This window comes from Carcharodon carcharias, chromosome 10, assembly GCF_017639515.1.
Source record: "Carcharodon carcharias isolate sCarCar2 chromosome 10, sCarCar2.pri, whole genome shotgun sequence".
Taxonomy (NCBI): Eukaryota; Metazoa; Chordata; class Chondrichthyes; order Lamniformes; family Lamnidae; genus Carcharodon; species Carcharodon carcharias.
The window spans coordinates 118,005,574-118,031,680 of NC_054476.1; the positions used below are offsets into that span (position 1 = coordinate 118,005,574).

Sequence of the window (26,107 nt, forward strand, 5' to 3'; positions counted from 1 at the left end):
GTCGGCACCATGTGACGCCGCGCGTAGGTCATGTGACTCAGTATGGAGGTTGTGAACAAACCTGAGGCCGGGCTTCGACTGAGGAAGAAAAGTAGAGACTGAAGGAAGAAAATAAAGTGAGAGGGGCGGGGAAAGACCAGCACCTACAATAATAACACTGAAATGAGGGGAATATGGGCGCCAAGGAGTCAAGGATAGGTTTTTTGTCTTACGATGAAGCGGTGAAACGAGGTGAGGTCTGGAGAGGTTTTGGTTTGTTTATTTTTTAAAAAATAATATTTTGAAGCTGGTGATTAAATCCCGGTTTTGCCCCTGAACAGTGAAGTCAATTTGAGGTGGCATTCCACCACGGCGGCAGGGATGCTGTACGCGTCCGTAAAGACAGGGAAACTCCGTCCCTTTGGGGCGGGGGTGGACTTTTTATACACGACACTGATTTGCTGTTATTTTTTGAAATCCAGGTTTAAAAATGCCTGAATCCACTACAAAGGAGGGATTAGGGAACGTGCGCGCTCGCCTACGTTTGCCTCCCGTGCATTTTTAAAAAGTACTTAGGTTTTTAAGGATACATGTAGACCTAGTGTTGAAGGGCGGGTCTGTGTTGGTCGGGAGTTTCGATCCCTGGTTTGTTTGAAAGCGTAGGTTGCTGAAATAGGGAGGAACCTATTTTTTGAATTACTGTGATGGAGGTCTGTATTGCCTGAATTTGCTGAACCTTTGGGTTTCAGGGTGTCTTCATAACACGAGCGATTTCTGACCACTTGGCTGCCAAGAGAGTAATTTCCAGTACAACGTTGCATCTGTACGAGTGGGGTATTTCAGTTGTGAATTTTGAAACATAATAGCAAGAATGAACTCTCATTTATTGCCAAACAGTTAAAAAAGCCCGTTTAATCTTTTTTTTTAAAACTCCTAACCGACCAATTACTCTTGCCCGTCTCTCAAGTCTAAGTGATGGAACCAGGATGTAGCCTTTTAATGTCGTGTTTACGACAAAATTTGAGTACCATACGGCGGTCACCACAGCCCAGAGTGACGCAGACTTGTGGACACCAGTGAGTTCTGCAGCAAACTGTCACTTCTCGATGAATTCTGTTCTAATGTGCTTTGCTGCTCCTGCAACTCCTTAATGCACTGGAAACTAGTATCTGTTGCCCGTTCATTGCGGGGAAAATAGAGTGCTGCTCTTATCAAAGGTGGGGTCATCAAGTGTTTTTTTTAAACTGAACGAATGTTCATGGTTAAAATTTTAAAGAGCAAACGGTTATAAATCGTTAGCAACTGGTCGTTTTCCGACCTCTCATTAACATAACGTGTGCCGAAGGCGTATAACTTCGCGTGTTTTGGAATAAAATATACAGTTTCTTTAGGGGGGTGTATTGATCCAGCTCAGGAGTTAACTTAATTTTTTTAAATCTTGCCTGGTATTGCAAAACTGCATAATATCCTGGCCATGATGGTTATAAATCAACAATGGGAAACTGTGAACTCCTCACTTTCTCGATTTGTTTTCAAAGGATACACAATGGGTAATTTTATATGAAAGCTGCAACATACTTGAGATTTAGGTAATATTCTGAATGGTTTGCTTTGAAACTTAGTTTGCAAATGTGAGTTGCAGCTTTATAATTTCTAGTTATCCTTTTCTATTTTGGTATATTTGCCCTTGTATGATCACTTCATATGTTTTACCAGCAATTTGTTTGCTAATACTTTTAAATTGGCTTCCTTTGGTTGGTCTACAATGAAGCCATAATACTGTAATTTCTCCATTTTCCTGAACTGATTTGTTTGCCTTGGAGGGAAGTGGAGGCATTATTCTCCAGTTTTATAGTCATAGAGGTCTGCAGCACAGAAAAAGGCCCTTTGGCCCATCAAGTCTGCGCTAGTCAAACAAGTACCTAACTATTCTAATCCCATTTTCCAGCACCAAGCCCATAGCCTTGTATGCCATGGCTTCGCAAGTGCACTTCCAAATACTTCTTAAATGTTATGAGGGTTTCTGCCTCTACCACTCTTTCAGGCAGTGAGTTCCAGATTCCAACCAAACTCTGGGTGAAAAAATTCTTCCTCACATCCCCTCCAAACCTCCTGCCCTAAATAGCCAAGTGGTTATGGTACTGGGTTTGTAACCCTAAGATCAAGAGTTCAAATCTCACAATGGTAAACTATGAAACAATGTAACTTCATCAAGAGATCAAATCTCACAATGGCAAACTATGAAACAATGTAACTTCATCTGAAACAGATGGAAACGGGTTTGTACTCGAAAGAGTTACCTTAAATCTATGCCCCTGGTTATTGACCCCTCCACCAAGAGGAAAAAGTTCCTTCCTGTCTACCCTATCTATGCCCCTCATAATTTTATTCACCTCAATCATGTCCCCCCTCGATTTCCTCTGCTCCAGGGAAAATAACCCCAGCATATCCAATCTCTCCTCCTAACTAAAACCCTCCAGCCTGGGCAACATCCTGGTAAATCTCTTCTGCGCATTCTCTAGTACAATCACATATTTCCTAAAATGCAGATTCCAGAACTGCGTGCAATACTCCAGCTGTGGCCTAATCAGCGTTTTATACAGTTCCAGCATAATGTCCCTGCTCTTATATTTTATGCCTTGGCTAATAAAGGCAAGTATCCCATATGCCTTCTTCACTACCTCATCTACCTGTCCCGCTACCTTAAGGGACCGGTGGACATGCACACCAAGGTCCCTCTGATCCTCGGTACTTCCCGGGGTCCAACCATTCATTGTGTATTCCAGTGCTTTGTTTGTCCTGCCCAAGTGCATCACCCCAGATTATCCAGATTAAATTCCATTTGCCACTGATCAGGCCATCTGACTAGCCCGTGTATATCCTCCTGTAATCTAAGGCTACCCTCCTCACTATTTACCACCCCATCAATTTTCGTGTCATCCGTGAACTCACTGATCAACCCTCCTACATTCAAGTCTAAATCGTTTATATATACCACAAACAGCAAAGGACCCAACACCGATCTCTATGCAATCCCACTGGACACAGGCGTCCTGTCACAAAAACACCTCACATCCATCACCTTCTGCTTCCTGCCACTCAGCCAATTCTGGATCCAAATTTCTTTGGATCCAATGGGCTCTTATCTTCGTTATCAATCTCCCATGTGGGTCCTTATCAAAAGCCTTGTTGAATTCCAAGTGGACTACATCAAATGCATTGCCTTCATCTACACATCTGGTCACCTCTTCGAAAAATTCAATCAAATTAGTCAGACATGACCTCCCCTTAACAAAACCATGCTGACTGTCCTTGATTAATTCCTGCCTCTCCAAATATATATTAATTATGTCCATCAGAATTGCTTCCAATAGTTTCCCCAGCACTGAGGTTAGACTGACTGGTCTGTAGTTCCCTAGTTTATCCCTTCCTCCCTTGAATAACGGTACCACATTGGTTGTCCTCCAGTCCTCTGGCACCTCTCCTGTGGCCAGAGAGACATTGAGAATTATTGCCAGCGTCCCTGCTATCTCCTCCCTTGCCTCACTCAATAGCCTGGGATACATTTCATCCAGGCCTGGAGATTTATTTAAGCCTACCAGACCACTTAGAACCTCCTCCCTTTCTATGCTAACTTCTTTAATTATATCTCAGTCCTTCTGCCTGATTTCCATACCCACGTCGTCCCTCTCACTTGTGAACACCGACACAAAGTATTCGTTTAGAACTAGACCCATGTCTTCCGGCTCCACACGCACATTAACACAATGGTTCTTAATGGGCCCTATTCTTTCCCTAGTTATCCCTTTACTCGTAATGTACTTGTAATATAACTTTGGCAGGTAAAATAAAGGAAAATCCAATGTTTTTTCATGCCCCCTTTTTGCTCTCCTAATTCCCTTTTTTAAGTCTCCCCCCCCCCCCCCCCCAAACATCCTATACTCCTCTTGGGCTTCTGCTGTTTTGAGCCCTCGGTATCTGCCAAAAGCCTCCCTTTTTCTCTTTACCCAATCCTGTATATCCCTCAAATTCCAGGGTTCCCTGGATGTGTTGGTCCCAACTTTTGTCTTTACTAGAATATGTTGACCCTGTACTCTCCCTATTTCCGTCTTGAATGAGTCCCACTGCTCTGACACAGATTTACCTAAAAGTAGCTGCTCCCAGTCCACTCTGGCCAAATCAAAGCTGATCTTATTAAAATCAGCCTTCCCCCAATTTAGAACTCTGATTTCTGGCCCATCCTTGTCCTTTTCCATAAGAACCTTGAATCAAACGGAGTTATGATCACTATCTGCAAAATGCTCCCCCATTGATATCTCTCCACTTGCCTGGCTTCATTCCCTATAATTAAGTCCAGGACTGCTCCCTCTCTTGTAGGACCTTCTACGTACAGGCTTAAAAAGCTCTCCTGGATGCATTTTAAGAATTCTGCTACCTCTAAAAACTATCACATTATGACTAACCCAGTTACTGCTGTAATTGATTTCTTGCTCAATATTGCGATACCCCCTCCTCTTTTACCTCCTTCCCTGTCTTGTCTGAAGACCTTATATCCTGGAATATTGAGCTGCCAATCCTGCCCCCCATAACCATATCTATGTGACAGCAATGACATCATACTTCCATGTGATAATCTGTGCCCTCAACTCATCTGCCTTATTCATCAGACTCCTTGCATTAAAATAAATGCCATCCAACCTTGACAAACTCCCTTGTGCCTTAACTAGCCTATAATTTCTATGCCTTCCAGACTCACTTGCTCTTTCTTCTAATTTTGGATGTGCATCTCCCCCTGCTTATCCTACAGATATAAATAAACACATACAAAAATGCAGGTCTTGCCTGTGTTGCATGAAAATATTTTGTGTTCGTATGAGGAGTTAAATCTTTGAAGAGCTCACAACAAATGCATCTATTTTTAAGTGATTTGCGATCAATTTTGATAATTTGTATTGAGCCCTTTGCCCTTTACTGGTTTTACCATGCAGGGACTTGTCCAGGTTTTTTGTTTCGGGTTAAAATGTCTCAAAAATTGCTGCATTAAATGTCAGATTGAAGCACAGTAGGTGCTCTACCATCAGTTTAGATTATAAACTGGAAGCCCACCCTTCACTAACATCTTTTCAAATGTCTTACATAGATTGGAGTCGCTTTGAAGTTCAATGGCTTTGCTTAATGCCACATCATATGATTGCACTATTAACACTGCAACTCTCTTTAGAACTGCACAGGAGTATCAGCCTGGACTGTGTGTTCATGCTCTGGAGTGGTATTTGATCCCACAACTTTTTGAGAGCTTTGATAACACCCTGCCAATATAGTATAGCTGAAGGGGAATAATGAAAAAAGGAAAAACTTGCATTTGGATAACCTTTTTCACAATCTCAGCACACCCCAATTCACTTATACAGCCAAAGAAATACTTGGGATGTGCTGTTACTATAGCGAAAACAAAAACAGAATTACCTGGAAAAACTCAGCAGGTCTGGCAGCATCGGCGGAGAAGAAAAGAGTTGACGTCAACTTTTTTCTTCTCCGCCGATGCTGCCAGACCTGCTGAGTTTTTCCAGGTAATTCTGTTTTTGTTTTTGTTTTTGTTTTGGATTTCCAGCATCCGCAGTTTTTTTGTTTTTATCTCTGTTACTATAGCATGTAGTCTAATATGGCAACCAATTGATGCACATCAAGGTCCTATCATTAGCAATGAGACAAATAACTAGAAAAGTTTTAGTGATATTGGTTGAGGGAGGAAAGGTTAGCCAGGACATTGGGAAGGACCCCTTTACTCATCTTTGAATCATGCAATGGGGACTTGTTGATAACCTAGAAGGGTAGTTAAGTCTTTGATATATCATCTCATATGAACAATGACATTTCTGGCAGTGCAGCATTCTCACTGAAAAGCAATAACTAAATTATAAGAAAAAAATCACAACCACAGATTGTTAAAGTATGCATCCTTCCCTGCACCTCCACCTCTTTCTTTTCCTCCCTACCCCACCTGAAGATACTAACTCATTATGGACTCAGCATCTTGAATACTGATACTTCATGCCTAAGCTTAAGAACTGAGTGTTGGCATCACTGTTGAAATTTATTCTGACATTGACTAAGGTCTGCACATGTGCATATTTGCAACAGGGCTGATCCTGTTATCAAACAGCAACAAACACATTTAATTTATCCACACCTATCCTCTACCCTAAACCCCATTTCCCTAGCTGGTACTAGTGCTGAGGTTATTTGTAGCATCCCCACTGCTACCTGGCCACTGATTTAATTTCCAGAAGTTGAACCTCTTGCTGCCTATATGGCCAAATAGGACATAAGGGAGGGATAGCAACTTACACAGGTGGGCTTGCTGCACTCTTTGGAGTGGCTTATACTGTACTGGTGCACACCTTCACCCAGCACTCACCTGTGGCTTCAAGTAGTTATCATTCGACAGCAGCCACACCCCAGCAAACTGCTTTGAGTAGGCCAAAGCAGATGAGGGGAACTGTCAGGTCTTCTACCTTCTGCGACTTAGGGATTTGTCTGCCCTGGCATGTGAAGACTGCTTCTGGTGGACTTGGCAGATGAGACCAATCTTGGATCCAATAGTCAGCATCGTATTATGGAACACTTAGAGTTCAAGAAGACATCCTGGTCACCCATGTCAGAGGTGCCCCCAAGCCTGGTTGTGAAAAAGACACTGAGACTAAGATGCTTTTGGTAAAGACTGTTTATTGTGGGGCTTACTTCTCCACTCTAACAATATCATAGCCAGTACTGGCTGAATCTTTACATGCATGCCTGAGGATAATCAATACCAAACGCCTGTTAACCTTATGACCTTAACTACTAGATTTTTAACATCCATCAGCAGAACCTATTAGATACTAATGATCCGCTGCATCTGGACGTATCCTCAGCTGTCTAGACTTGTCTTGTCACTGGAGCAAGACAGGTCAGGACGAGAGATTGAGGCTGATAATGCATAACTCTCCCTCACTATGATCTAGTTCATGCACAAGTCATGTTCATAATCTTTCTATCATTTGTCACCCATCATCCATCTGTCCTGGGGTGTTGGGCAAGTGACGTAGCAGCAGGTGTGGACTTATTGGGAGCTGCAGCCGTGAACCTGCACATAGGTGGCTCAGGCCATTGGGTCGTTTTTCATTTGAAGGAAGCAGAAGTAGAACTCAGCAGTCTCCTGAGTGACTGAGCAACCCTTTTTGAGGCCTGCACTCTTCACCTCCCTAGTTTGAGAAAAGGTTCCCCAAACATTCTGTTTCACTTCCCTGGCCAGGAAGGGGGTCATTGGAAAAATCAGAGTTGGCAGTTGTAACAGCAATGGTCTTATGATCCTGGACCAGACCCTCAAGTTTTTGGTTTGATCTAGGTAGGGACCAGTAACCTTTGTTTAAAGTGGACAAAGTTTGCAATTCAAGACGTCTGCTAATAGATTCCATGGGTTTTGGAAAAGCAAAAATAATCTTCACTATACAAGGTCAGAAAGATAAAACAAATTACAATATCTATAGTATAATCTAACATTCAGGGTTAATATGAGGTGCATGTGAATTACTAGGCAAATTGTGTTTGAACATACCACACTGAACAATAAATGGCAGATGCAACCCAAGAGCAGATCCCATGGATTTGTCAGTAATTTACTCAGACATCGGTAAACACTGAGACAACCAATGTCATTGAAACACTCTCGCTCGCTCTCCATACATTGCTTTGACTTCGGCTGTCTCACCAGTCCACCTTACAGGGTTTCTTTCATCTCCTGAGATTCCATTCCTTAATTCCAATTCTGCATTCCAGCCCCAACTCATAAGCCCAACTTCAGCTCTTCGGCCACATGGACCAGAACATCACTGTTCCAGAGGGTTACCCTTTCCCCTATGGTGGAGTCACCAACCTTCTGCCGCCTTTGATTTTTAGGGTTCCTCCTGAGCCCCCTCCATGTAAAGCCTGCCTGCTGCAGCCATTTTTCTGCTTGGCGCCTCATTCTCTGTCCCTCTTTCTTCTTAACTGGGATCTCTCCTTGTCTCCTGCCGGGAAGTTCTTTTTGGGGCTCCTCTCTGTTCCCTTCTGGGACTCATCTTGATTATGGTGCTCTACTCCTGATTACCATGATTGGGATCTTAGTGCCTTTTTTTTGTTCAAAGGCACATTGGGCCCATCCTTGACCTGGAGAGCTATAAATTACCAGACTGCATATACACCGCCCATTCCCAGCCTGTGCATGCATGGAACTCCCAAGGCATACTGATGGCTGTAGTTACCAGCCTTCCAATGAGGCAGTCTGGATCTCCTCAGTGTCCTTTTGCTGAAGCTAATTAGTTTACTGCCTCCCTAATCGCACCAAGATGTGCCTGATGCACCCACGCTCAATGCATTGACGCACACAGACACTCTGCTAGATTGGCCACCGTATTAATTCAAAACTATAAGTTTCAGGATCTACCCTGCTAACTGCCCCCAGGGCATTAAGATCTAGAACATTTCCATGTCTCAAGATTCAACCAAGCAGTCACGAAGGTATCTCTCAGAAAAACCCGAGGGTCACCTGTGTGTAGTGAAAATTGACACTCACTGCATTGACTGGATGACCTTTGGGGATATAGTGTATCCCACTATTCTGGAGGCCCTGCCTCTTGTAAGCAGTAAGATTGATTTGATGGAAAACAAGGTTACCCAAAAACTACTGGAGGAAAAACATCACCGTTACAAGGTTTACTTCAGTGACAAGTCATCACTGTCCAAGTACGATGCCTACCAAAACATCTCAGGACTGTTCAGTGCAAACTCAGATGCAAGACGCTTTCTGCTGAATCAAAAAGCAGGCAAACTTTAGTCATATGCAGACCACAAAGCTTGGAAGAGATTCTGCAATGCTCTTGAGCCAGTATCCTGGGGCCCATAAACCAATTTATCACCAATCACATGCTTGCCGATGGGTAACACTGCTTGCAGACAAGGCCCAAATTGTAGAAAGATGGGCAGAGCACTTTAACCACATCGTTAATTGGCCTTCATCCGCTAATGAAGAAATAATCAACAGGCTGCATCAGTCGCTGTCTTGATGACCCTTCCACGCTGTTCAAAATGACAAACATGATCAAACTCCTGCCTAATGGCAAAGCTCCAGAAGCTGATGCTAACCAAGCTGAGGTCTACAAGGCTGGAGGTCTATGCCTGGTCAAGAAGCTCACTGAACTCTCTATGTGGAGCAAGGAACCATCCCGCAAGAATACAAAGATGCCTCCAATGACCAGCTGGCTGTACCAGTGGAAAGGAACTCGTCAATCTTGTGACAATCATAGAGGAATCTCACTCCTCTCCATTGCTGGTACTTTGCCAGAATCCTACTGAACTGCTTAGTGCAAGACCTTGACCAGGATCTGCTGCCAGAGAATTAGTGTGGTTTGAGGAAAGTTCAAGGAACCACTGATATGGTGTTTGCAGTTAAACAGCTCCTCTTCACGTCTGTTGACCTGACCAAGGCCTTTGACACAGTCAGCCATGAAGGCCTTTGGAAGGAAATGGAGAAACTTGGTTGCCCTGGGAAATTCATCACAACGGTTCAACAGTTCCATGATGGCATGCTTATGTGTGTCCTGAATGATGGAGTGTTCTGACCCATTTCCAGTCATTAATGGAGTTAAGCAGAGCCGTGTGCTAATGCTCAGCACTACATTTTTTCCATCTTGTTCTCCAGTGCTTTCCATGATAAAGACCCTGGCATCAGAATCAGATATCGCATGGACAGGAGGCTGTTCAATCTGAGAAGACCCCGGGTAAAGACTAAGGTCTCCAAGGATATATATCACGATTTCCTGTTTGCCGATGACTGTACACTAGCTGCCGGTTCAGAGGTAGACATGCAATGCAACATGAACTTCAATGTGTCGACAACATTGACCTTTACAGTCAGCACTAAAACTGAAGTAGTATACCGGCCTGCTCCAGTACATGACTAGAATCTGTTAGCGGTGGATAAGAGTGTGCAGCTGAGATAAGTGAACTTTTCAGTTGTCTATTTTGTCAATTAGACATATGCAAGAATTGCCAAAGCAAGTGTAACCTTCACCAGCGTCGACCATTAGTCTGAGAACGAAGAGGTTTAAGTATGCCTACCAAACAGTCTATGGAGCAATAGTCCTGCCCACTCAGTTTTTTGCATGTGAAACTTGGACTGTGCACCAGTGTCGTACCAAGAAGCTCAAATGCTTGAGTTTTTTTCAGAAGCTTCTGAAAATCAGATGGCAGGACAAAATACCAGACACTGAGGTGCACACTCAAGCTGGCATGCCAAGCATCCACGCTGCACTGAGACAGTCGCAATTGAGTTGGGCTGGTCATGTAGCTGGAATGCCTGATGCTTGCTTACCAAAGCAAATCTTCTGTGGGGAGCTTGAGTCTGGGTGCGGTCTCGTGGCGGTCATAGGAAGTGCTACGAGGACGATCTGAAGGAGTGTCACTTAGGAGTTTTGATATTGACTTTGGGTGTTCTGAGATGTTCGCCCAGGATTGCTGCACCTGGCTCAGCCAAGTGAGAAAATGGTGTGGCCTTCTTTGAAAGCAAGTGCACATCAGAGACTGAGAGAAAACGTAAGGAGAGACCCTGAGCCAGCAGCTCATCCAAGACTCAATCATCAGTATCCTGTCCTATTTGTAGTAGAAACTTCTGGGCACAGATCGGCCTTAGCCCTACCTACCCATTGGAACCTTGCCAAAGATCATCAAAAATTCCTACTGAATTCTGAAAATTTAACTTTCTTGAATGTTTTCAAGGAAACTTTCTTCCACAGTATTCAAAACAATTTGTAGATAATGCCAAATCACTACAGGATGTTGCGTGATGTAACTTAGTAGAGTAGCTAACTCATTAATTTGTCTGCCCATGCTTTCCATAGAAAAAGTTTCTAAGCTTGGTTGGGCTTTGCAATTCAGATAAGTGGAGAGAGGAGAGATAAGTGCGGAATCAGAGAAATTTTTCACTGCACCAATATTGAGTTACTGTAATTCAATGAGTAATTTGCGCTGAAAGGGAGAAAGATGGAAAAGAACCAGTGGACTGATAACATAATCTATTGGAGTTGGAAGTTAACAGACCATCTTTTTTCAAAGTGTAAAGTTTAATTACTGCCCCAGCTTAATTGTAACTTTTGATTTTGTCTTTGAAAGCCAACTTATTTAACGATCTTTGTTTCAAATTGATGGTAAAGGCCTGAAGATTTTAATATTGAAATGATTTCTCTTTGAAGTGAAAAAATCTCGCTGTACATGGGACTTATATTGTAGCTGGCAGAAATTAGTCTGATGATGGGCAACAGGCTATTATGTCACAGCTTTGAAAGGAAATTGTCAAATTTTTTACTAAGTTTATTTTAAACTCAGTAATTTTATATTTGATTTTCAAGTTGCAGCAGGCACTTCACAGTTTACAATCATTTTGTGGCATTTGCATTTTTACCAGGGTGTTGTGAAACTAGGAGTGAGGTTTTGAATCTTAATTAGCAATTGCCGAGGCAAAAAATGTAAATGTTTAACAAAATAGGTCATTCTGTCGCTATTGTTGTAATCAGGCATTTGCATTAGGATGTTTTGGCTATAGTAAAAAGTCTAACCAGTCAATATACAGCAGTACAATTTATATTGCTTTTAATTAACTTTCATATGCTGTTGTGTATTACAAATCTATTTTCATTTCACCTGGCAGGAAGATACTTCAAAGTAGTTACTGTGAACAATTTGTCAATGCAGTACTGAACATGCAATCATGTTGGTGAATTGTACTGTTAAGCAATGGCAATCTAATGCAGTACCTAAGGTGTAGAATATTTTGAATTCATTTTCCATTTTAGTGTAGTCGTGTTGACAGAATTGAAGGACCTTTTGGGTGAAGTATTCAAATATATTTTGACACAATTTGTACCCATTCTCAATATATGTCCGTAGTTTCCTCCTCAGCTGCTATAAGCAAAGGCAAGCAAAAACTGAAGACTGTGAAATGAGTCTAAGTAGAGTAGCAACATTCCTATGACTGCCACCTCCTCCCTTGTGGTTACATTGTATCGCATTTTGCAGCCATTCTCTTTAGTCTTGAGTTACTTCCTTTATACTACATCACACATCTGAGATTTGGAACCTTGAAGGATTTTGGTCGAGTAGCTGAGACTAAACAATTTTTGCTGATAAGATTTAAAGTAATTGTTAAAAGGCAGAAGTGAGAATGAGGAGAACATTTTTATGTTGAGAATTATCACTGCATGCAAAGACAGTGAAAGAATTTTAGTTGTAGCTTTCAAAAGGAAATTGGGTAGATACATGGAGATAAAATTACAGGGCTGTGGGGGAAGGAATTGGGTGGAAACAAGGAAGTGGGATTTATTAGAATTCTCTGAATGTTATGAAATGCAAACTTGCCTCATGTTAATTCTGAATGTTAGAGTATAAGTTAGATATTGTAGATTATTTTGCTTTTGACATCAGATAGTAAAGTTTATTTGTGGCTTTATTCTCTTGGTAAGTACCTGGGATTTCAAGGGCTACAAGTCCAGCATGCCCTGGGAGTTCCAGTGCATGTATGGAGTGGGGTGGACTGCACATGCTCAGTCCAGTGTTCCAGGTGCTTCGGGGGCCATTGCAGAGATCACCAGGGCATCTGTGTGGCGTGAAAACTGCAATCATGGGGCCCTTTTATGGCACCATAAAATGGGGAATCCTGTCAATCACTGGGGGAAGACCCAGAGAGGCAGCGACCACTGGGGAAGGAACCACTAGGGAGAGGAGCAAAGGAAGAGGCTTCAGGCAGTGAATGAAATGCTATGTGCTGACTCTGTACCAGTAGAGTTTGGAGAAGCCTGGAGAGCTGAAAAGGCAGTGGAAGGTCAGTGACACCGTGCTGCAGGCTGTTGGGGTAAAGGTAACCCTTTGGAGCAGTGGTGTTCTGCTCGGCATGGCTGAAGAGCTGGACTTGTGCCCATCGGTGCAGGAATATAGTCTCAGGAAACCAGTGGAATGCAATCTCAGGAAGACAGATTAAACCGTTAGGATGTGAACAGTCATCAAGGCAGTCCGAGTCAATGACTTTTGGAGGGAATTTGGAGACTAGATCTTCAAAAGCAAAGATTTTAAATCCTTCTTGGGAGACAGTTTTAGTAACACTGATGTATGAGTGGTTTGCTGTGGAATCTGTCTTGGTTGCATCTGCCATTTATTGTGCAGTGTATTGTATTCAACCACAGTTTTCCTGTTAATTCACATATACCTCATGTTAATTCTGAATGTTAGAGTATAAGTTAGATATTGTAGATTATTTTGCTTTTGACATCAGATAGTAAAGTTTATTTGTGGCTTTATTCTCTTAGTAAGTACCTGGGATTTCAAACATTATCACCTTTAGAATGAAAATTATTGGGGTCTCTCTGGGTCATACCAAAGCTGTTTCGGGATCATAACCTCCTTCAGTGCTGTTAAATTCTAATGTTGAGATGTAGGATCTTTGGCTGAATTATGGTGTTGTCCAGAGCTATGTAGCTCAAAAAATTCACGAAGGGAAAGTGAAAAGTTCTCTTGTAATGGTTACGGGACCAGTGTGTATAAAGGAGTGCTGTTTCTGATACTGTAATTGCAATAACTAAAATGTGAAATGGATGGTTCTGAACAGGAATTTCATCCAATTAAATATTGGAAAGATAGAATCATTGCTTTTGACCCTGCTACATATTCCATTTCCTATCCACTAATTCCATGCCACTTTCTGGCCACTGTCTGAGGCTGAAACAGATAATTTGCGATCTTGACTGTTAGGCCACTCATGCTCCTGTTACCTCTAGACTTCATTATTTAAATTCACTCCTGGCTGGCCTCTCATCATCCACTCTCTGTAAACTTGAGCTCAGCCAAAACTGCTGCCTGTGTCCTGACTTGTACCAAGCCCCAGTCACCCATCACTCCTGTGCTTGCCTACATTCGACCCCAGTCTGGCAGCACATTGAATTTAAAATTCTCATCCTTGTGTTCAAATCACTCCAAGGTCTCACTTTCCAAATCTTGGTAACCACCTCCATTCCTGCAGTCTTCTTTAAAAACTCTGCATTGCTCCAATTCTGGCCTTTTGTGCATTCCCGATGTCGTCCTTCCCACCATTGGCAGCTGTGCATTTAGCTGTCTGGGTTATATCCACTTGACTCATCTTTAAAGCATTTCTTAAACGGTATACCTTTGGTTAACCTTTTAGTCTGCCATCCTAGGATGTTTCAATGCAGTTGGATGCTAAAATGGTAGAACAAGAGTTTTATAGAGTTGAGCTTGGATGTGCCATTATTCATCACTCCTGTTCTGCTTTTCTTCTATTGGTGGTTTTTGCTTGTAGTTGGTCAAAATACAGTTTTACATATGTTCTATTTCCTTTACTATTTTTGCCTTTTAGATTGAGATTTTAGATAGCTTTCTTTCAAAACAGGAAGATTTTACTCTTCGTTTGTGTTTGTTAGGGTATTGAGGAATACTTTTCCTTACTAGTCCAAACCCAAAAATAGTCTTGAATTTTTCATCACTAGCATTTTTGACTTGGTTATCATCTATACTGTTCTTTACGAAGTTAGTCTCACAGTGTTCCTCAATTCACTCCCCTTTCCTATGCTGAAAGTGGTGATTTATGTTCCTGTTTTTAAAAATTTCTTGTCAGGATTTAGAAGGTGCTGGCACAGTTACAACATTCTTTATTCCAATTGTGTGACTTCCTAGGTTAGTGCTTGCCAAACCTTTTACCAATGTGACCCCATTTTAATGCCTCAGACTTCGTGTGACCGCAGGGTGAAAATTGCAGAGCGGGGGAGAATTGTTGAAGGTTGGGGTGGGGTGGGTGGGTTCAGAGCAGGGAGAGAGGTGGGAGAGAATTGTTGAAGGGTGGGGGGGGTGTTAAAACTGTTGCATTTGCCCTGAGAAAAGCGAAGATCTGCCTTTTTACAGGCTATGACTGTAGCAGCAATTGGGACTCAGAACAGACCATTAAGCCATGTCCACCACCAAAAAGAGGAGTATTTAAAAGGGCCTCACGCCTGTCAAAACTCAGTCCCAGCTCAACGGCCACCATTGCTAGTTTAGAACTCATGACCTCAAGAGCTTGTCCCACAATCCCACTGGGGGTTGCACCCCAAAGTTTGGGAGTACATGTCCTAGGTTAACCGTGCATTGTGAACTAGAGTTGCATGTAATTGACACTGGGTAGGAGTGGTAAGTTTCTTTTGTAATATAAATGGAGTACCTAATCATAGTTGCTTATCTGTATTGTGCATTATTCAGTGCAGTCGCTTGTTGTGTATACATTGAATTATCTTTCTTTCCAGCTGATTGGTTGACAAGTAGTTGAATAATCCACAGGGGGGAATTCTGACGTTGTGTTTTATAAATAGAAATGAATGTGACAAACATTGTATTAGCAGCTAATTGCCAAAGAATTCCAAGACCAGCGTTCAGCTTTGATCATATTTTTGAAGAATGTCAATAGATGCTAATACTGAATGTTTAATCACGGCTGCCTATTAAAATTTTAACAATAATGTTGGGAAGATCTAGTGTGGAGAGGGCAGCAGAATGTATGTGAAAGTGGAATAAGAACGATAATATCTGTAATGGGCAAGTTGAAGGTATTGTCTGACATCAACTAATATGCCACAATGTACCAAGCCACAAAAAGGTCAATGACAGGGATTTTGTTTTGTGGCAAAGGAATGGCACTCGTCATTCAGCTCTGACAATTATCCAGGGTTTTTGTGTGTCTGTCAGCGGAGATTTCAGCTGGCTTGCATCTTTTCCAGAGCAGTGCCCTCTAAAGAGGATATGCAGTATCTATGAACAGGATAAACCACAACAAGGCTCTTTAGTCAAAAGCTCCAAAAAAAAGGTTTGGAAGCTAAAGGCTGAAATTTAAAATTCCTAATTGCAGCAGAAGACTTCATAGGATTTCTTGGAAGTCCAGCTTCAATTCCTAGTGTGCAGAGTCAACAAGCCGAACTGGAGTGAGCTAAAACTTTTAAATTCCAGGATAAAGCGAGTTCTGAGAAATTCTTAAATAGTTTGATGGTCAGACTTGGCTGTTTAAGAACCCGGTTGGAAGGGCCAGATTCTGAGTCGGAGCCTGAATATGTAGTGTCCAGGCTTGCCCTGAGAAGGAAAAACAAAAAAAAATTAATTCTGAAGAACCGTGACCAAGGAATCAATTTTAAAGACCAGCAAAGGCCAACACTAAAGCATAGTGCTGAAATGGAGATGTCAGCAACCAGTTGATCCAAGCAACCATTGTTCAAAATTTTTTCAAGGCTGAGCGCAAGTCTGCCAAAACTGGCAAGCATGGGTAAACCCTTGGTCTTCAAACATACCATCTTGAATTTCAGCAACTTCTTAAAATTGAACCAACACTTTGGATTTTGGATCAAAAATCCAACTTATCATATCAGTTTGGACTCGTCCAAGGGCTAGACCTAACAGAAAATTGAGTGTCCTGTGGAAGCGAATTTTTAAACTAACGGAGCACATCAGGTCTAAGTTGAAAGTCAGAAAAAGGCCAGATTAGTGCCTTTTTATATTGATTTGGTGAACTTGCTGAAGAAGTAATCCTAATGCAGTGCATTGATGAATCCTCAACCAGCTTCAATTAAATCTTTGAAGTCTTTGAATATTTCAATCTTCAAGTAGTGGAGTGCACAGCATTTAAAAAGAAGCACAAAAACCCCCCCCAGTAAAGTGCTGAAAGGACAAATAACAATACTTTGGTAAACCACACAAAGGCGCCAGAGAGGCAAAGAACTTTTTGGAGATCCCGACACATTACCTGAATTGCAACAGCAGGTGACAGTGTGGGACCAGCAGTTAGCTGTGAATGGAGGAAAGCTATCTGAGACCCAAAATAAACAAACCCTGCAAAAGGAGAATGAAATAAGGTTAGGAAATGTTTGTATCAGAACTGAATTGGAAGATTTGAAACGCAAGATTCAAGCTTAGTACATATCTTTGGAAACGTATGAGACATTAAAGTTGATGAACCAAACCATTCAAGATCTGAACAAACAACATTGAGGTGTCACTTATGATCCCCAGCTGAGATTATCCCTGAACAAAGCTGATCCCAGAGTGGAACCCAGCTCAGTAAATCCTATCTTTTATTTGTTTCTTTAGATACATGGAGATTGGCCACTGAACAGAGTTACTGGAGTCAGCTAATTAACTTGTAACAAAAGAATAAGACATTTATTAAACAAGAAAAGGTAAACTATATTACAATACTCCACCCACAAGTATACCTTTACAGATATATACAGATTTTTAACAAAGTTACAAAAGCTATCTTATACCCTAATGTTCACAGTGAGTACATGTAAAGCAATGGCAATCTGTCGTCAGACACAGCATACTTGAAACCAAATGACAGATGCCACCTCAACCAGATGCTATGGATCTCTCCTCATCTTTCCCCAGACGCTTGTCACCTTGTGAGCCAACCAGTCTCACTGCACTCCATCTTTTACACTAGGGTTTCCATTCTTCACTCTCCAAGACCTCGCCATGGAATCTTCTCCCAAAACCAACACTTTCTCTCAGATGCCTTCTGCAAGGGTTCAGCTCCAGGGTTTCAAACTCTCCTTCCGACATTCCTTTTCCCTGGGCCACCACCAATGCTGGGACAGCATTCAAGCTGTCTTCCATGCATGCACTCTCACCAACTCACCTGTCAACAGTGCCATTGCTTCACATGCCTGTAGCAAAGAGTTACAGACCTTCATTTGTCTCTTTGGGCCTTCTTGCCTCTTGCAAGCTGTTCTTGCTTTAAATCTGCTTTCTGCAGCTTTTGTTTCTTTAAACCTGAATGAAGCTTGGAGCCTTTCTCTCTGCCCCTCACTCTCTTGGTTAACAGGATCATTTCCAGGTTCCTGTCCATCCTTTGATTACAAGGTCTGCTTGGGATTTTCTCATGTTTTACTCCCCTGGATTTTGGAGCCTTTTCTTTAGCTTGGGACTGGCTATCTGTCCCCTTTTCTCCAGTCTCTTCTGGCAGCTACTTTCAAAACCAACTGAACAGCTTCCAAAATTAAACTGCTGTTTTTCTTGTGTGTGTGTCTGCAGGAGGGACCTGCTGCTTTGGACCCCTGTTGCTGGGCAACAGCACTTTTTTCTAGCCTTGTTTGCTTAACTTAGCTGACAGTCGTAAAACTCTTTCGTTAGAAATGCAAGCACCTTTTAAAGTGAAACTCAACTCAATTTGACCTTTCTTAACACACAGATACAGAAATACAATTGAAACTTGAACTTTAAAGATAAAACTCATTCCTAACACCTACAAATACCAATATATCCTAGTTCAACTATCTCTATTTCCTAACAGTCACATATACAAAAAAGAGACTGCAGAGCTCAAGAAAATGGTTGGGTATTTGGAAGAAAACTTGGAAAAACATTACATTTCCAAGGAGATAAATGAATAGAAGAAACCCAAGAACCCTAAATGACAAGAGAAAGTAGAAGTTCTCACAAAAGAGCATGAGTTTGAGAAACAATAATCGAAGCAGAATGCAAGCTTGAATAATAGCACAGAGGAATTATACTCTGCCGAGGAAAAACTGATCAGTGCAGAGATTTGACCTTAACGTATGAAAGATGTGTAGATGAAAAACAAGAACGAATGAGAACACTGGAATGTCACTCACAGGTAGTAGAACACTTGATAGAGGACTTGAAGCACTTAAATGATGAACTTGTAGAAATAAATTCAACAAAAATGGATTTTCAGTTAAAACTTGATGAACTTCAAACATCTGAAGTCTCTTAAGTATCGAACAAAAAGCCAGGAACAGAATGAATTGCTGATGAATTAGAACAGTTTCTTGAAAGCAGAATTAACAACCAAAACTCATGAACTTCTTAAGCTTCAGTCCAATCTGAACAATATGAAGGATGCAATGCACAGTATAGAAGAGCTAATCCAGATTTTAAAAGCAGAAAATGTGAATTCTATAGAACAGATTGAAAATTTAATGGATGAATTGAAAGAGACTAAGGAGCAGTCAGTGACCATTGAAGAAAGATTCCAAAAAGAACTGAGTGCCCAGATGAAATTGCTTAACTCACTTACTCTGAAACAAAAATAATTCAACTTGCTAGAGTTGTTACTGAGCTGCATGAAAAGTTTCATAAGTTCGACAAACAACTAGAAAAGAAAAAATAATCAAAAATTTGGCTAAAATTGTGAAACAAGTGGAAATGCAGATCCCATTGTTGAAAAGTGAGCTTCCATATACTATGGTGAGCTGCACAAAGGAAGAAAAGGATAAAGCACTGTGGGGATGAACACAACATTTGTCCAGCCAGAAAAAACAGCATAAATCAACAGCTACTTGTCACCACAACTGCCAAATCAACAAAGAGCAGTTCAATACCAAGGGATGGAGAAAGAGGATAAAAAGATGCCAGAATAACTTCCAAAACAACAGTTTACCTGCAACAACAGAGCCTACCATTTCGACAGTAGTGCAAACAAGATATGGATGGGTTATAAGCCCTCCAGAATCCCTGAACCTGTGAATTCTGACTTAAGGAGGGAGATGGAGTGGTAATAATGATGTAAATGCATGAGGTAACTTGATATACATTAGATAAAGACTGGAGGCTGGTGGTGGGGGGAGGTGAGAATAAATGTCTGGCACATAGATGGTTAAAGTACAGTACCTCCCACAGATGTGATAGAACACGTGCACTTAGGGGTCAGTCTAGTGTTGGACAGAGCAATGTGCACCAGCAAGCATAGAGACAGCTTCAAGCTTGACCCCTTAACTGTTTAATTGTACGTAGTTCTGGTAGTTAAATACGTAGAGTTAACCTACTTAAGACTACAAAGACTTCATTAAGACCTACTAAATGGTATCCAACAGAATTAGTAGATAAGTGCTCCAAGTTCATGTCATTATAGTGATTACAGTGCTGAGTTAATTGTTAAAGATGGCAATAGGATACCCCTATGGAGGAGCAGGATATCTCTGACAGCAATTTCTGAACTTCCACATTTAACCCTCCATCTATGGGCACCAGAGTTGCTGTCGGATTTGCACTAATAACGGCGAGTGCAGATAGCTTCGCTGTTACCACAGCAAAATCCAGGTGATTGTTTGACTCTTAACAATGTATTCCCTCGTGTTAAAATATATTAAAGCAAAGTTCTATAAACATAACTTGTATTTATAGAGCACCTCTAACATAAAAATTCCATGGCTCTTGACAGAAGCATTATGAAATAACATTTGCCACTGAGCCATTAAGACGATATTCAGGCGAATGGCCAAAAGTTTTGTCAAAGTAGATGGCTTCGATGGGGGGGGGGGGCACTGTGTGGGTTGGGGTATGTGTCTTATTATGTAACACTCTCCTGTGCAAGTTTAGTTTTAACTCGTCTTCTATGCACAATGCCACCATTCTTATACTTGCTGGGTATCCCTGTTTTCTGCTGTTTAAAAACAAACCAAATAAGTACACTTTCTTCTAGAAATGTAGTGACTATTTAGTCAGTAGTGTCTTGGTTATTGTATTCAACTAGTAACCCTTGAGTTTTAATCTTCCCTTAGCGTATTGGGGAATTTAATTTGATGAATTTGTGAGCTGACAGAACTGAGTATGCCCAATAGTAATGGGCATTATTAGATTCCAAGAGTAATATAAATTCATTTTTTTAAATTAGATTTATTTTAGGAAAGGTGGGGAAACCAAGAATAATGTTATGGACAGGAGAGAGACAAGCAAACTATTTATTTCCTCTCTCCAACTGTCCATAAAGTGAAGGTGTTTTGAATTATTTTTAAAGTAAGCTGTGGCGTGTTTTCCCAAACTCTCGGTCTGTGAGATCCTTTCCATTAATAACTCTCAAACTCAGGTTATGATTAACTCAGAAGGTTAGTTCATTTCACATTCAAAACCCTGGGGAGGAGTGTTTGCAAATTCCCTATACGCACTTGCACACAGAAAAGGGGGATAGAAAAATGAGTTTTACAACAATGGACAGTAACAGTCCAAGAACCACAAATTAATATTAGTTCATGTGATTTCCAGAACCAGAGTCCAATCAGGAGTTCTTCCACTTAAGAGCTTGAGTTCAGCTGGCCTGAAAACTGGAGTTGTAGAGTTCACTTTACAGTTGGTGCAGATACTGAAAGATGAAGTAGATACACAGAGACTGAGTCATTTCTGCAGGCGTCAGTAGGAAATCTTCCAGCAGAGAGAGGCTTCAAGGAGCAGGCTGTTGTTCTGTCTGGAATTCTACTTGAATGTTCATTGGTTGGATGTTCAACAGCAGACTGCCTGTGGGGCCAAAGATAATGTTAAAACTGTCCAAAAGGCCAGAGGCATAAGTCATGTGACATAGCCCATTAATGGTTAATTGGAACTTAAGAATCACTTTCTGAACTTCTGGCCAGACTTCCACTGTTCCTTCAATGACCCCTTTTGAAATGGACCTGGACAATCCCAGATGTGAGGTGAGTCTGTTAACAGTTCTACAGGCATAAATGAGTTTTGATCTCTCTTTTGTGATAATTCAGGTTGGGAAGCTAGTTTGTCTGCACTTCCTCTGCTTTCATTGATTGCAAGGGGTCTGTACAACGAGGTGAGAGATTCCACAGGCTGAGTGGGGAATTCTTTTGTTTTTGTGATTCCCAGAACAATGGGCCAGTCCTGTGGTCATGTGATTTGTAGCAGCCATCTTTTTAATGTGACAAAAGAATAAAGTTTTAGATTTCTCATGTCAAATGGACCCAACATTAAGATAAAAGCAAAAAACTGCGGATGCTAGAAATGCAAAAGAAAAAGAAAAATACCTGGAAAACCTCAGCAGGTCTGACAGCATCTGCGGACAGGAACACAGTTAGTGTTTCGAGTCCGTATGACTCTTCAACAGAACTAAGAAAACATAGGAGAGAGATGAAATATAAGCTGGTTTAAGGGGGAGGGGGGGTGGGACAAGTAGTGCTGGTTGGAGGGCCAGCGATAGGTGGAGGTTGCCAAAAGATGTCATAGACAAAAGGACAAAGAGGTGTTGACAGTGGTGATATTAGCTAATAAATGTTCTAATAGCTGACATTAAGGGACCCAAACAATAAGTTTAATTTATGTTTTGGAACTAAATAAAGTGGGAATTTAGACTGGGAATGGAAGAAGCAATATGGGTGATGTAACATAAAATTGTTGTTTGATTAATATTATAAAGGATCAGTGGTGCATCAATGCCTAAATTATATCATTGGCGCATATCAGTTTCATTGTTCCTTTGCTGCTGTTAAACTGCAAATATAATTAAATCAGAGTTTGGGCTTGACCTGACATCGGAATAAAATGGAATGAGCCTTCCTGGAGTAGAGAGTTTTGGTCCAGTTTACACTTCACAAATTAATATTGGCGTGGTCTGGTCTGTTTTGGTCATCAAGCCTTTGTTTGGATTCTTCCTTATTTTGTTACCAGTTTAACATTAGGAATTGCCATATGGAAATTTATGGATGTAAGCATGCATTCCACCATCTAGACACAAATGTGTTGGTGGTGTTATGCATCCTACTGTACAGCAGAGTAGATCATTAACATGACTCGGAAATAATTCCTGTTTATGTAACATATACTACAACCCTTTCTTCAAAAGTATATGCCCTAATTCAGAATTTTCCAATGAAAACTTATGGTATCTGCAAACAGGATAGCATTATAAAGGAGCTACATAGTTGGTTAATCTCACCATACCGTCTCAATGGTTTGAGCATATTTTAATTCCACAGCCATTCAATGACTAGTCAATAGTAGTAAGTTCTATTAGAGTTTTTGAAAGAAGCAACCATGGCTACATTTCCAAAGTACAGGATACTTGGAACGATTATAATGTACTTAGGATGTCCTTAGTTTGTGAAAGGTGCAATGTAAATGCAAGTTATTTTTTTGTTATCTAGCTCAGCTTAGTAATGCACTCTCTTTAGAGTCACAAAGTTTAACATTCAAACCTCGCTAAGAAAATAAGCATTTAATCCAGGCTAATATTTCAATTGGTGGCGATGTCTTATCTGACCACAATGCTTTTTAAAAATGTGCAAAAACCTTTGTTTTTTCTTTCTATCTTTGTTAAACTATAATTTACCTTAAGTTTGTTAATTAAAATCGTAGACAAACTATTCTAGTTTTCATTGAAAATGCACTGTTAATCAGTGGCTGCACTACTGGGGATGTCAGCTCTTATCTGTCATTCAATACAAAAGCAAAAAGCTGTGGAAGCTGAAAATCTGAAATAAGAACAAATAAATTCTGGAAATATACAGGTCAAGCAGTATCTGTGGAGGGAAATAGTTTAAGTTTTTCCAATCAAGACAACTTTTCATCAGAACGATGCACACCGATGCTACCTGACGTGCTGAGTATTTCCAGTGTGTTTTTGTTTTTATTTCTTGTCTGTCACTTGGTGCTTTGTGAACAGTCTATAGTGAACTATGCATAGGATTTTCACAACATTTTGGCTTGTGCTGAAGTGTATTTTTAAGAGTGAAATTTCCAAACAATAGTGTAATTTCAGTTAGGATCCATTGCTGTTACTAGGTATGAATAGACTTTTAAAAAATCATGAGTTTTTTGTGTTTTAATTTGCTCATTGTTCCAAACATTGCCACCAGCAGTAGCAAGTCTTTACTCATGAGCATTTCACTCAACTGTTATATACACGAGAGGCCTGTTATCCACACTTCCAGGTGCCACCAAAATACATGCTGGATAAAGCTTTGCATTGGCCATCCCTTCATTGAAAAGGGATTTGTTAAAGGTATCTGAAATAATCACAGTAATAGACAAGGTAAGTGTAGATTTTTTAATTGTTAGGCATGTGACTAATCACACCTGGAGTATTGTGTACAGTTTTGGTCTCTTTGCCTAAGAGGGATTATACTTGCCATAGAGGGAATGTAGCAAAGGTTCACCAGACTGATTCCTGGAATGGTAGGATTATCATATAAGGAGCGATTTGGTCAACTAGATCTGTATTCACTGGAGTTTAGAAGAATGAGAGGGGACCTCATTGAAACATATAAAATTCTGACAGGGCTAGACAGACTGGATGCGGGGATGATGTTACCTCTGGCTGGGGGATCTAGAAGATATGGGTAGGCCGTTCAGGACTGAGATGAGAAATTTCTTCACTCAGACAGTGATGAACCTCTGGAATTCTCTACCGCAGAAGGCTGTGGAGGTCAAGTCATTGAATATATTTAAGAAGGAAATAGATTTCTAAACACTTGGGGCATCAAGGGGTTTGGGGAGAGAGCAGGAGTATGACATTGAAATAGAGGGTCAGCCATTGTCATATTGAATGGCGGAGTGGGATTGAATGGGCCAAATGAGCACCATCTCCTATTTTCTATGTTTCTGTAGGCATTAGATGCTTTAAAGAGTAGATTAGATGTAACTTTGGCCTGCAACAATCTGTCAGAATGTGTAGTGTTTTTGTTGTGTTTGGATCGGCTTAGCATTGGTTAGCAAACCAATAATGGATACCTATGGAAAAGTATTTGAAGAAAGGTCATGCAAAATTATTCTCTAAGAAAGGCAGGCCAGAAAGGCAAAATGGATACTACTGCTACTAAGTCATTGTTTTGGTGCTCATACGAATTGCTATATGAAAAATGACCATGATCCATCTAGTTCACTCTCTACCATCCTGATAATCATGGTAATTACTCACTAATACCAACGCCTACAGTCTGCTGTAAGTCAGCTTTGTAACACAAGATTGATTTTATTGAACTTATTTGTATTGAACTAGTCAGCTTTCCTGTTCCAAGGATGTTGCTGTACTTCACGTGCAAGACTAAGATTTGGGTACCCTTATCAAATAATTTTATGCATGCACCAGATTGCTCTCCTTTGTTATGGAGGTTCCTGTGCAGCTCAAAATTCACCCTCTGTTAAGAGGTATAATGTATTTAACTGTACTGCCACAATTGAAACGGACATAGCACAAAATATTTTTTTATATACTGCAGACAGCTGAGCTAAAAATATTAGCAATCTTTATATAATGACCTCTGATATCTTGAATTCTAAAATGAGAATTGTGTAAGTACAGTCTGAATTTTGGCATGCTGGAATGGACATTTTTGGATTTGTGCTTCTGTGGAACTTCATGTAGAGCAATTTGTTTTACTAAATTTTGATTTTTTTTTTTAATAGCCAGTAACCTGTTTAAAATAACTTTCAATACTAGATAAATCTATTCCTACTGGTTTCCATCATACTACATTTTACTTTAGGATAAATACCACTAAAATCAATGATCCTGCCTTAACAGACAGTAAAACTTGAGGAAATTTGCAAGTAAATTGCATTATGTTTAACCAAGTCTTGCATTTCTCACTAATCACTGGAGGTTTTGAAAGAGGTGAATGCATTACATTGACGTTCTATAGTTAACAGTGGGGTGAAATCCGAGTATTGAAAAATGAAGACTTTGCAAGCCTTTTCTACCTCCTGGGCAAACTTTTTAAGACACTAGCTATTTTGGAATTTGAATATTTCTGTCGCAGGATTTAGAAGGGACACTCTGCTGATTATTTTAAATACTGAGAGAAAGTAATAGTGGGAAGTTGTTCAAAATAAGTTAAAAGCAAATTTGGGAGGTGAACATGAGATAAATGTGAAGTATATAGTGCAATGCCCACCAGTTGTGAATTTGATTTGACGCAATGATGCTCGAAGGTTGTGTGAGATACTGAAATGCTTGAATAGTAGCGAGGATGCAAAGACCCAACCAACAATTTGCCACTATGGAGTGCAATTTCGATGGCTTGTTTTACCTCAGAACTTAACCCCATGTCATTCCAATTCGTGCTCCTCCATTTAAGGGGAACATCACAATGACAAAAGAGGGTTGAGTAAATCTAAATTATTAGAACTATAATTCAGGTTAAATGTTAAATACAGAGCAGTGTTGGATGGACCAAGCACAAGTACATCCTTTATTGAGTCAGTCACAGAAGGCTTCCACTAGCTGATCAGGTGGGTATTATGACCTTTGAATACTTTCCTATTTTTAAGACTTCCTCCCATGCAAGTAGCTAAT

The 26,107-nt window shown here is 40.7% G+C and overlaps 1 protein-coding gene across 2 annotated transcripts in view; it reads left to right on the plus strand.

The window, feature by feature from the left end:
- The first annotated feature begins 29 nt into the window (after window positions 1-29).
- Window positions 30-26,107, plus strand: part of usp32 (ubiquitin specific peptidase 32) — a 259,887-nt gene continuing 233,809 nt past the window's right edge. For both annotated transcript variants that reach the window (XM_041197547.1, XM_041197548.1), the window contains exon 1: window positions 30-231. In XM_041197547.1, coding sequence (XP_041053481.1) covers window positions 174-231 — 58 coding nt within the window. In that variant the 5' untranslated portion in view covers window positions 30-173. The remainder of the gene's footprint in view (window positions 232-26,107) is intronic.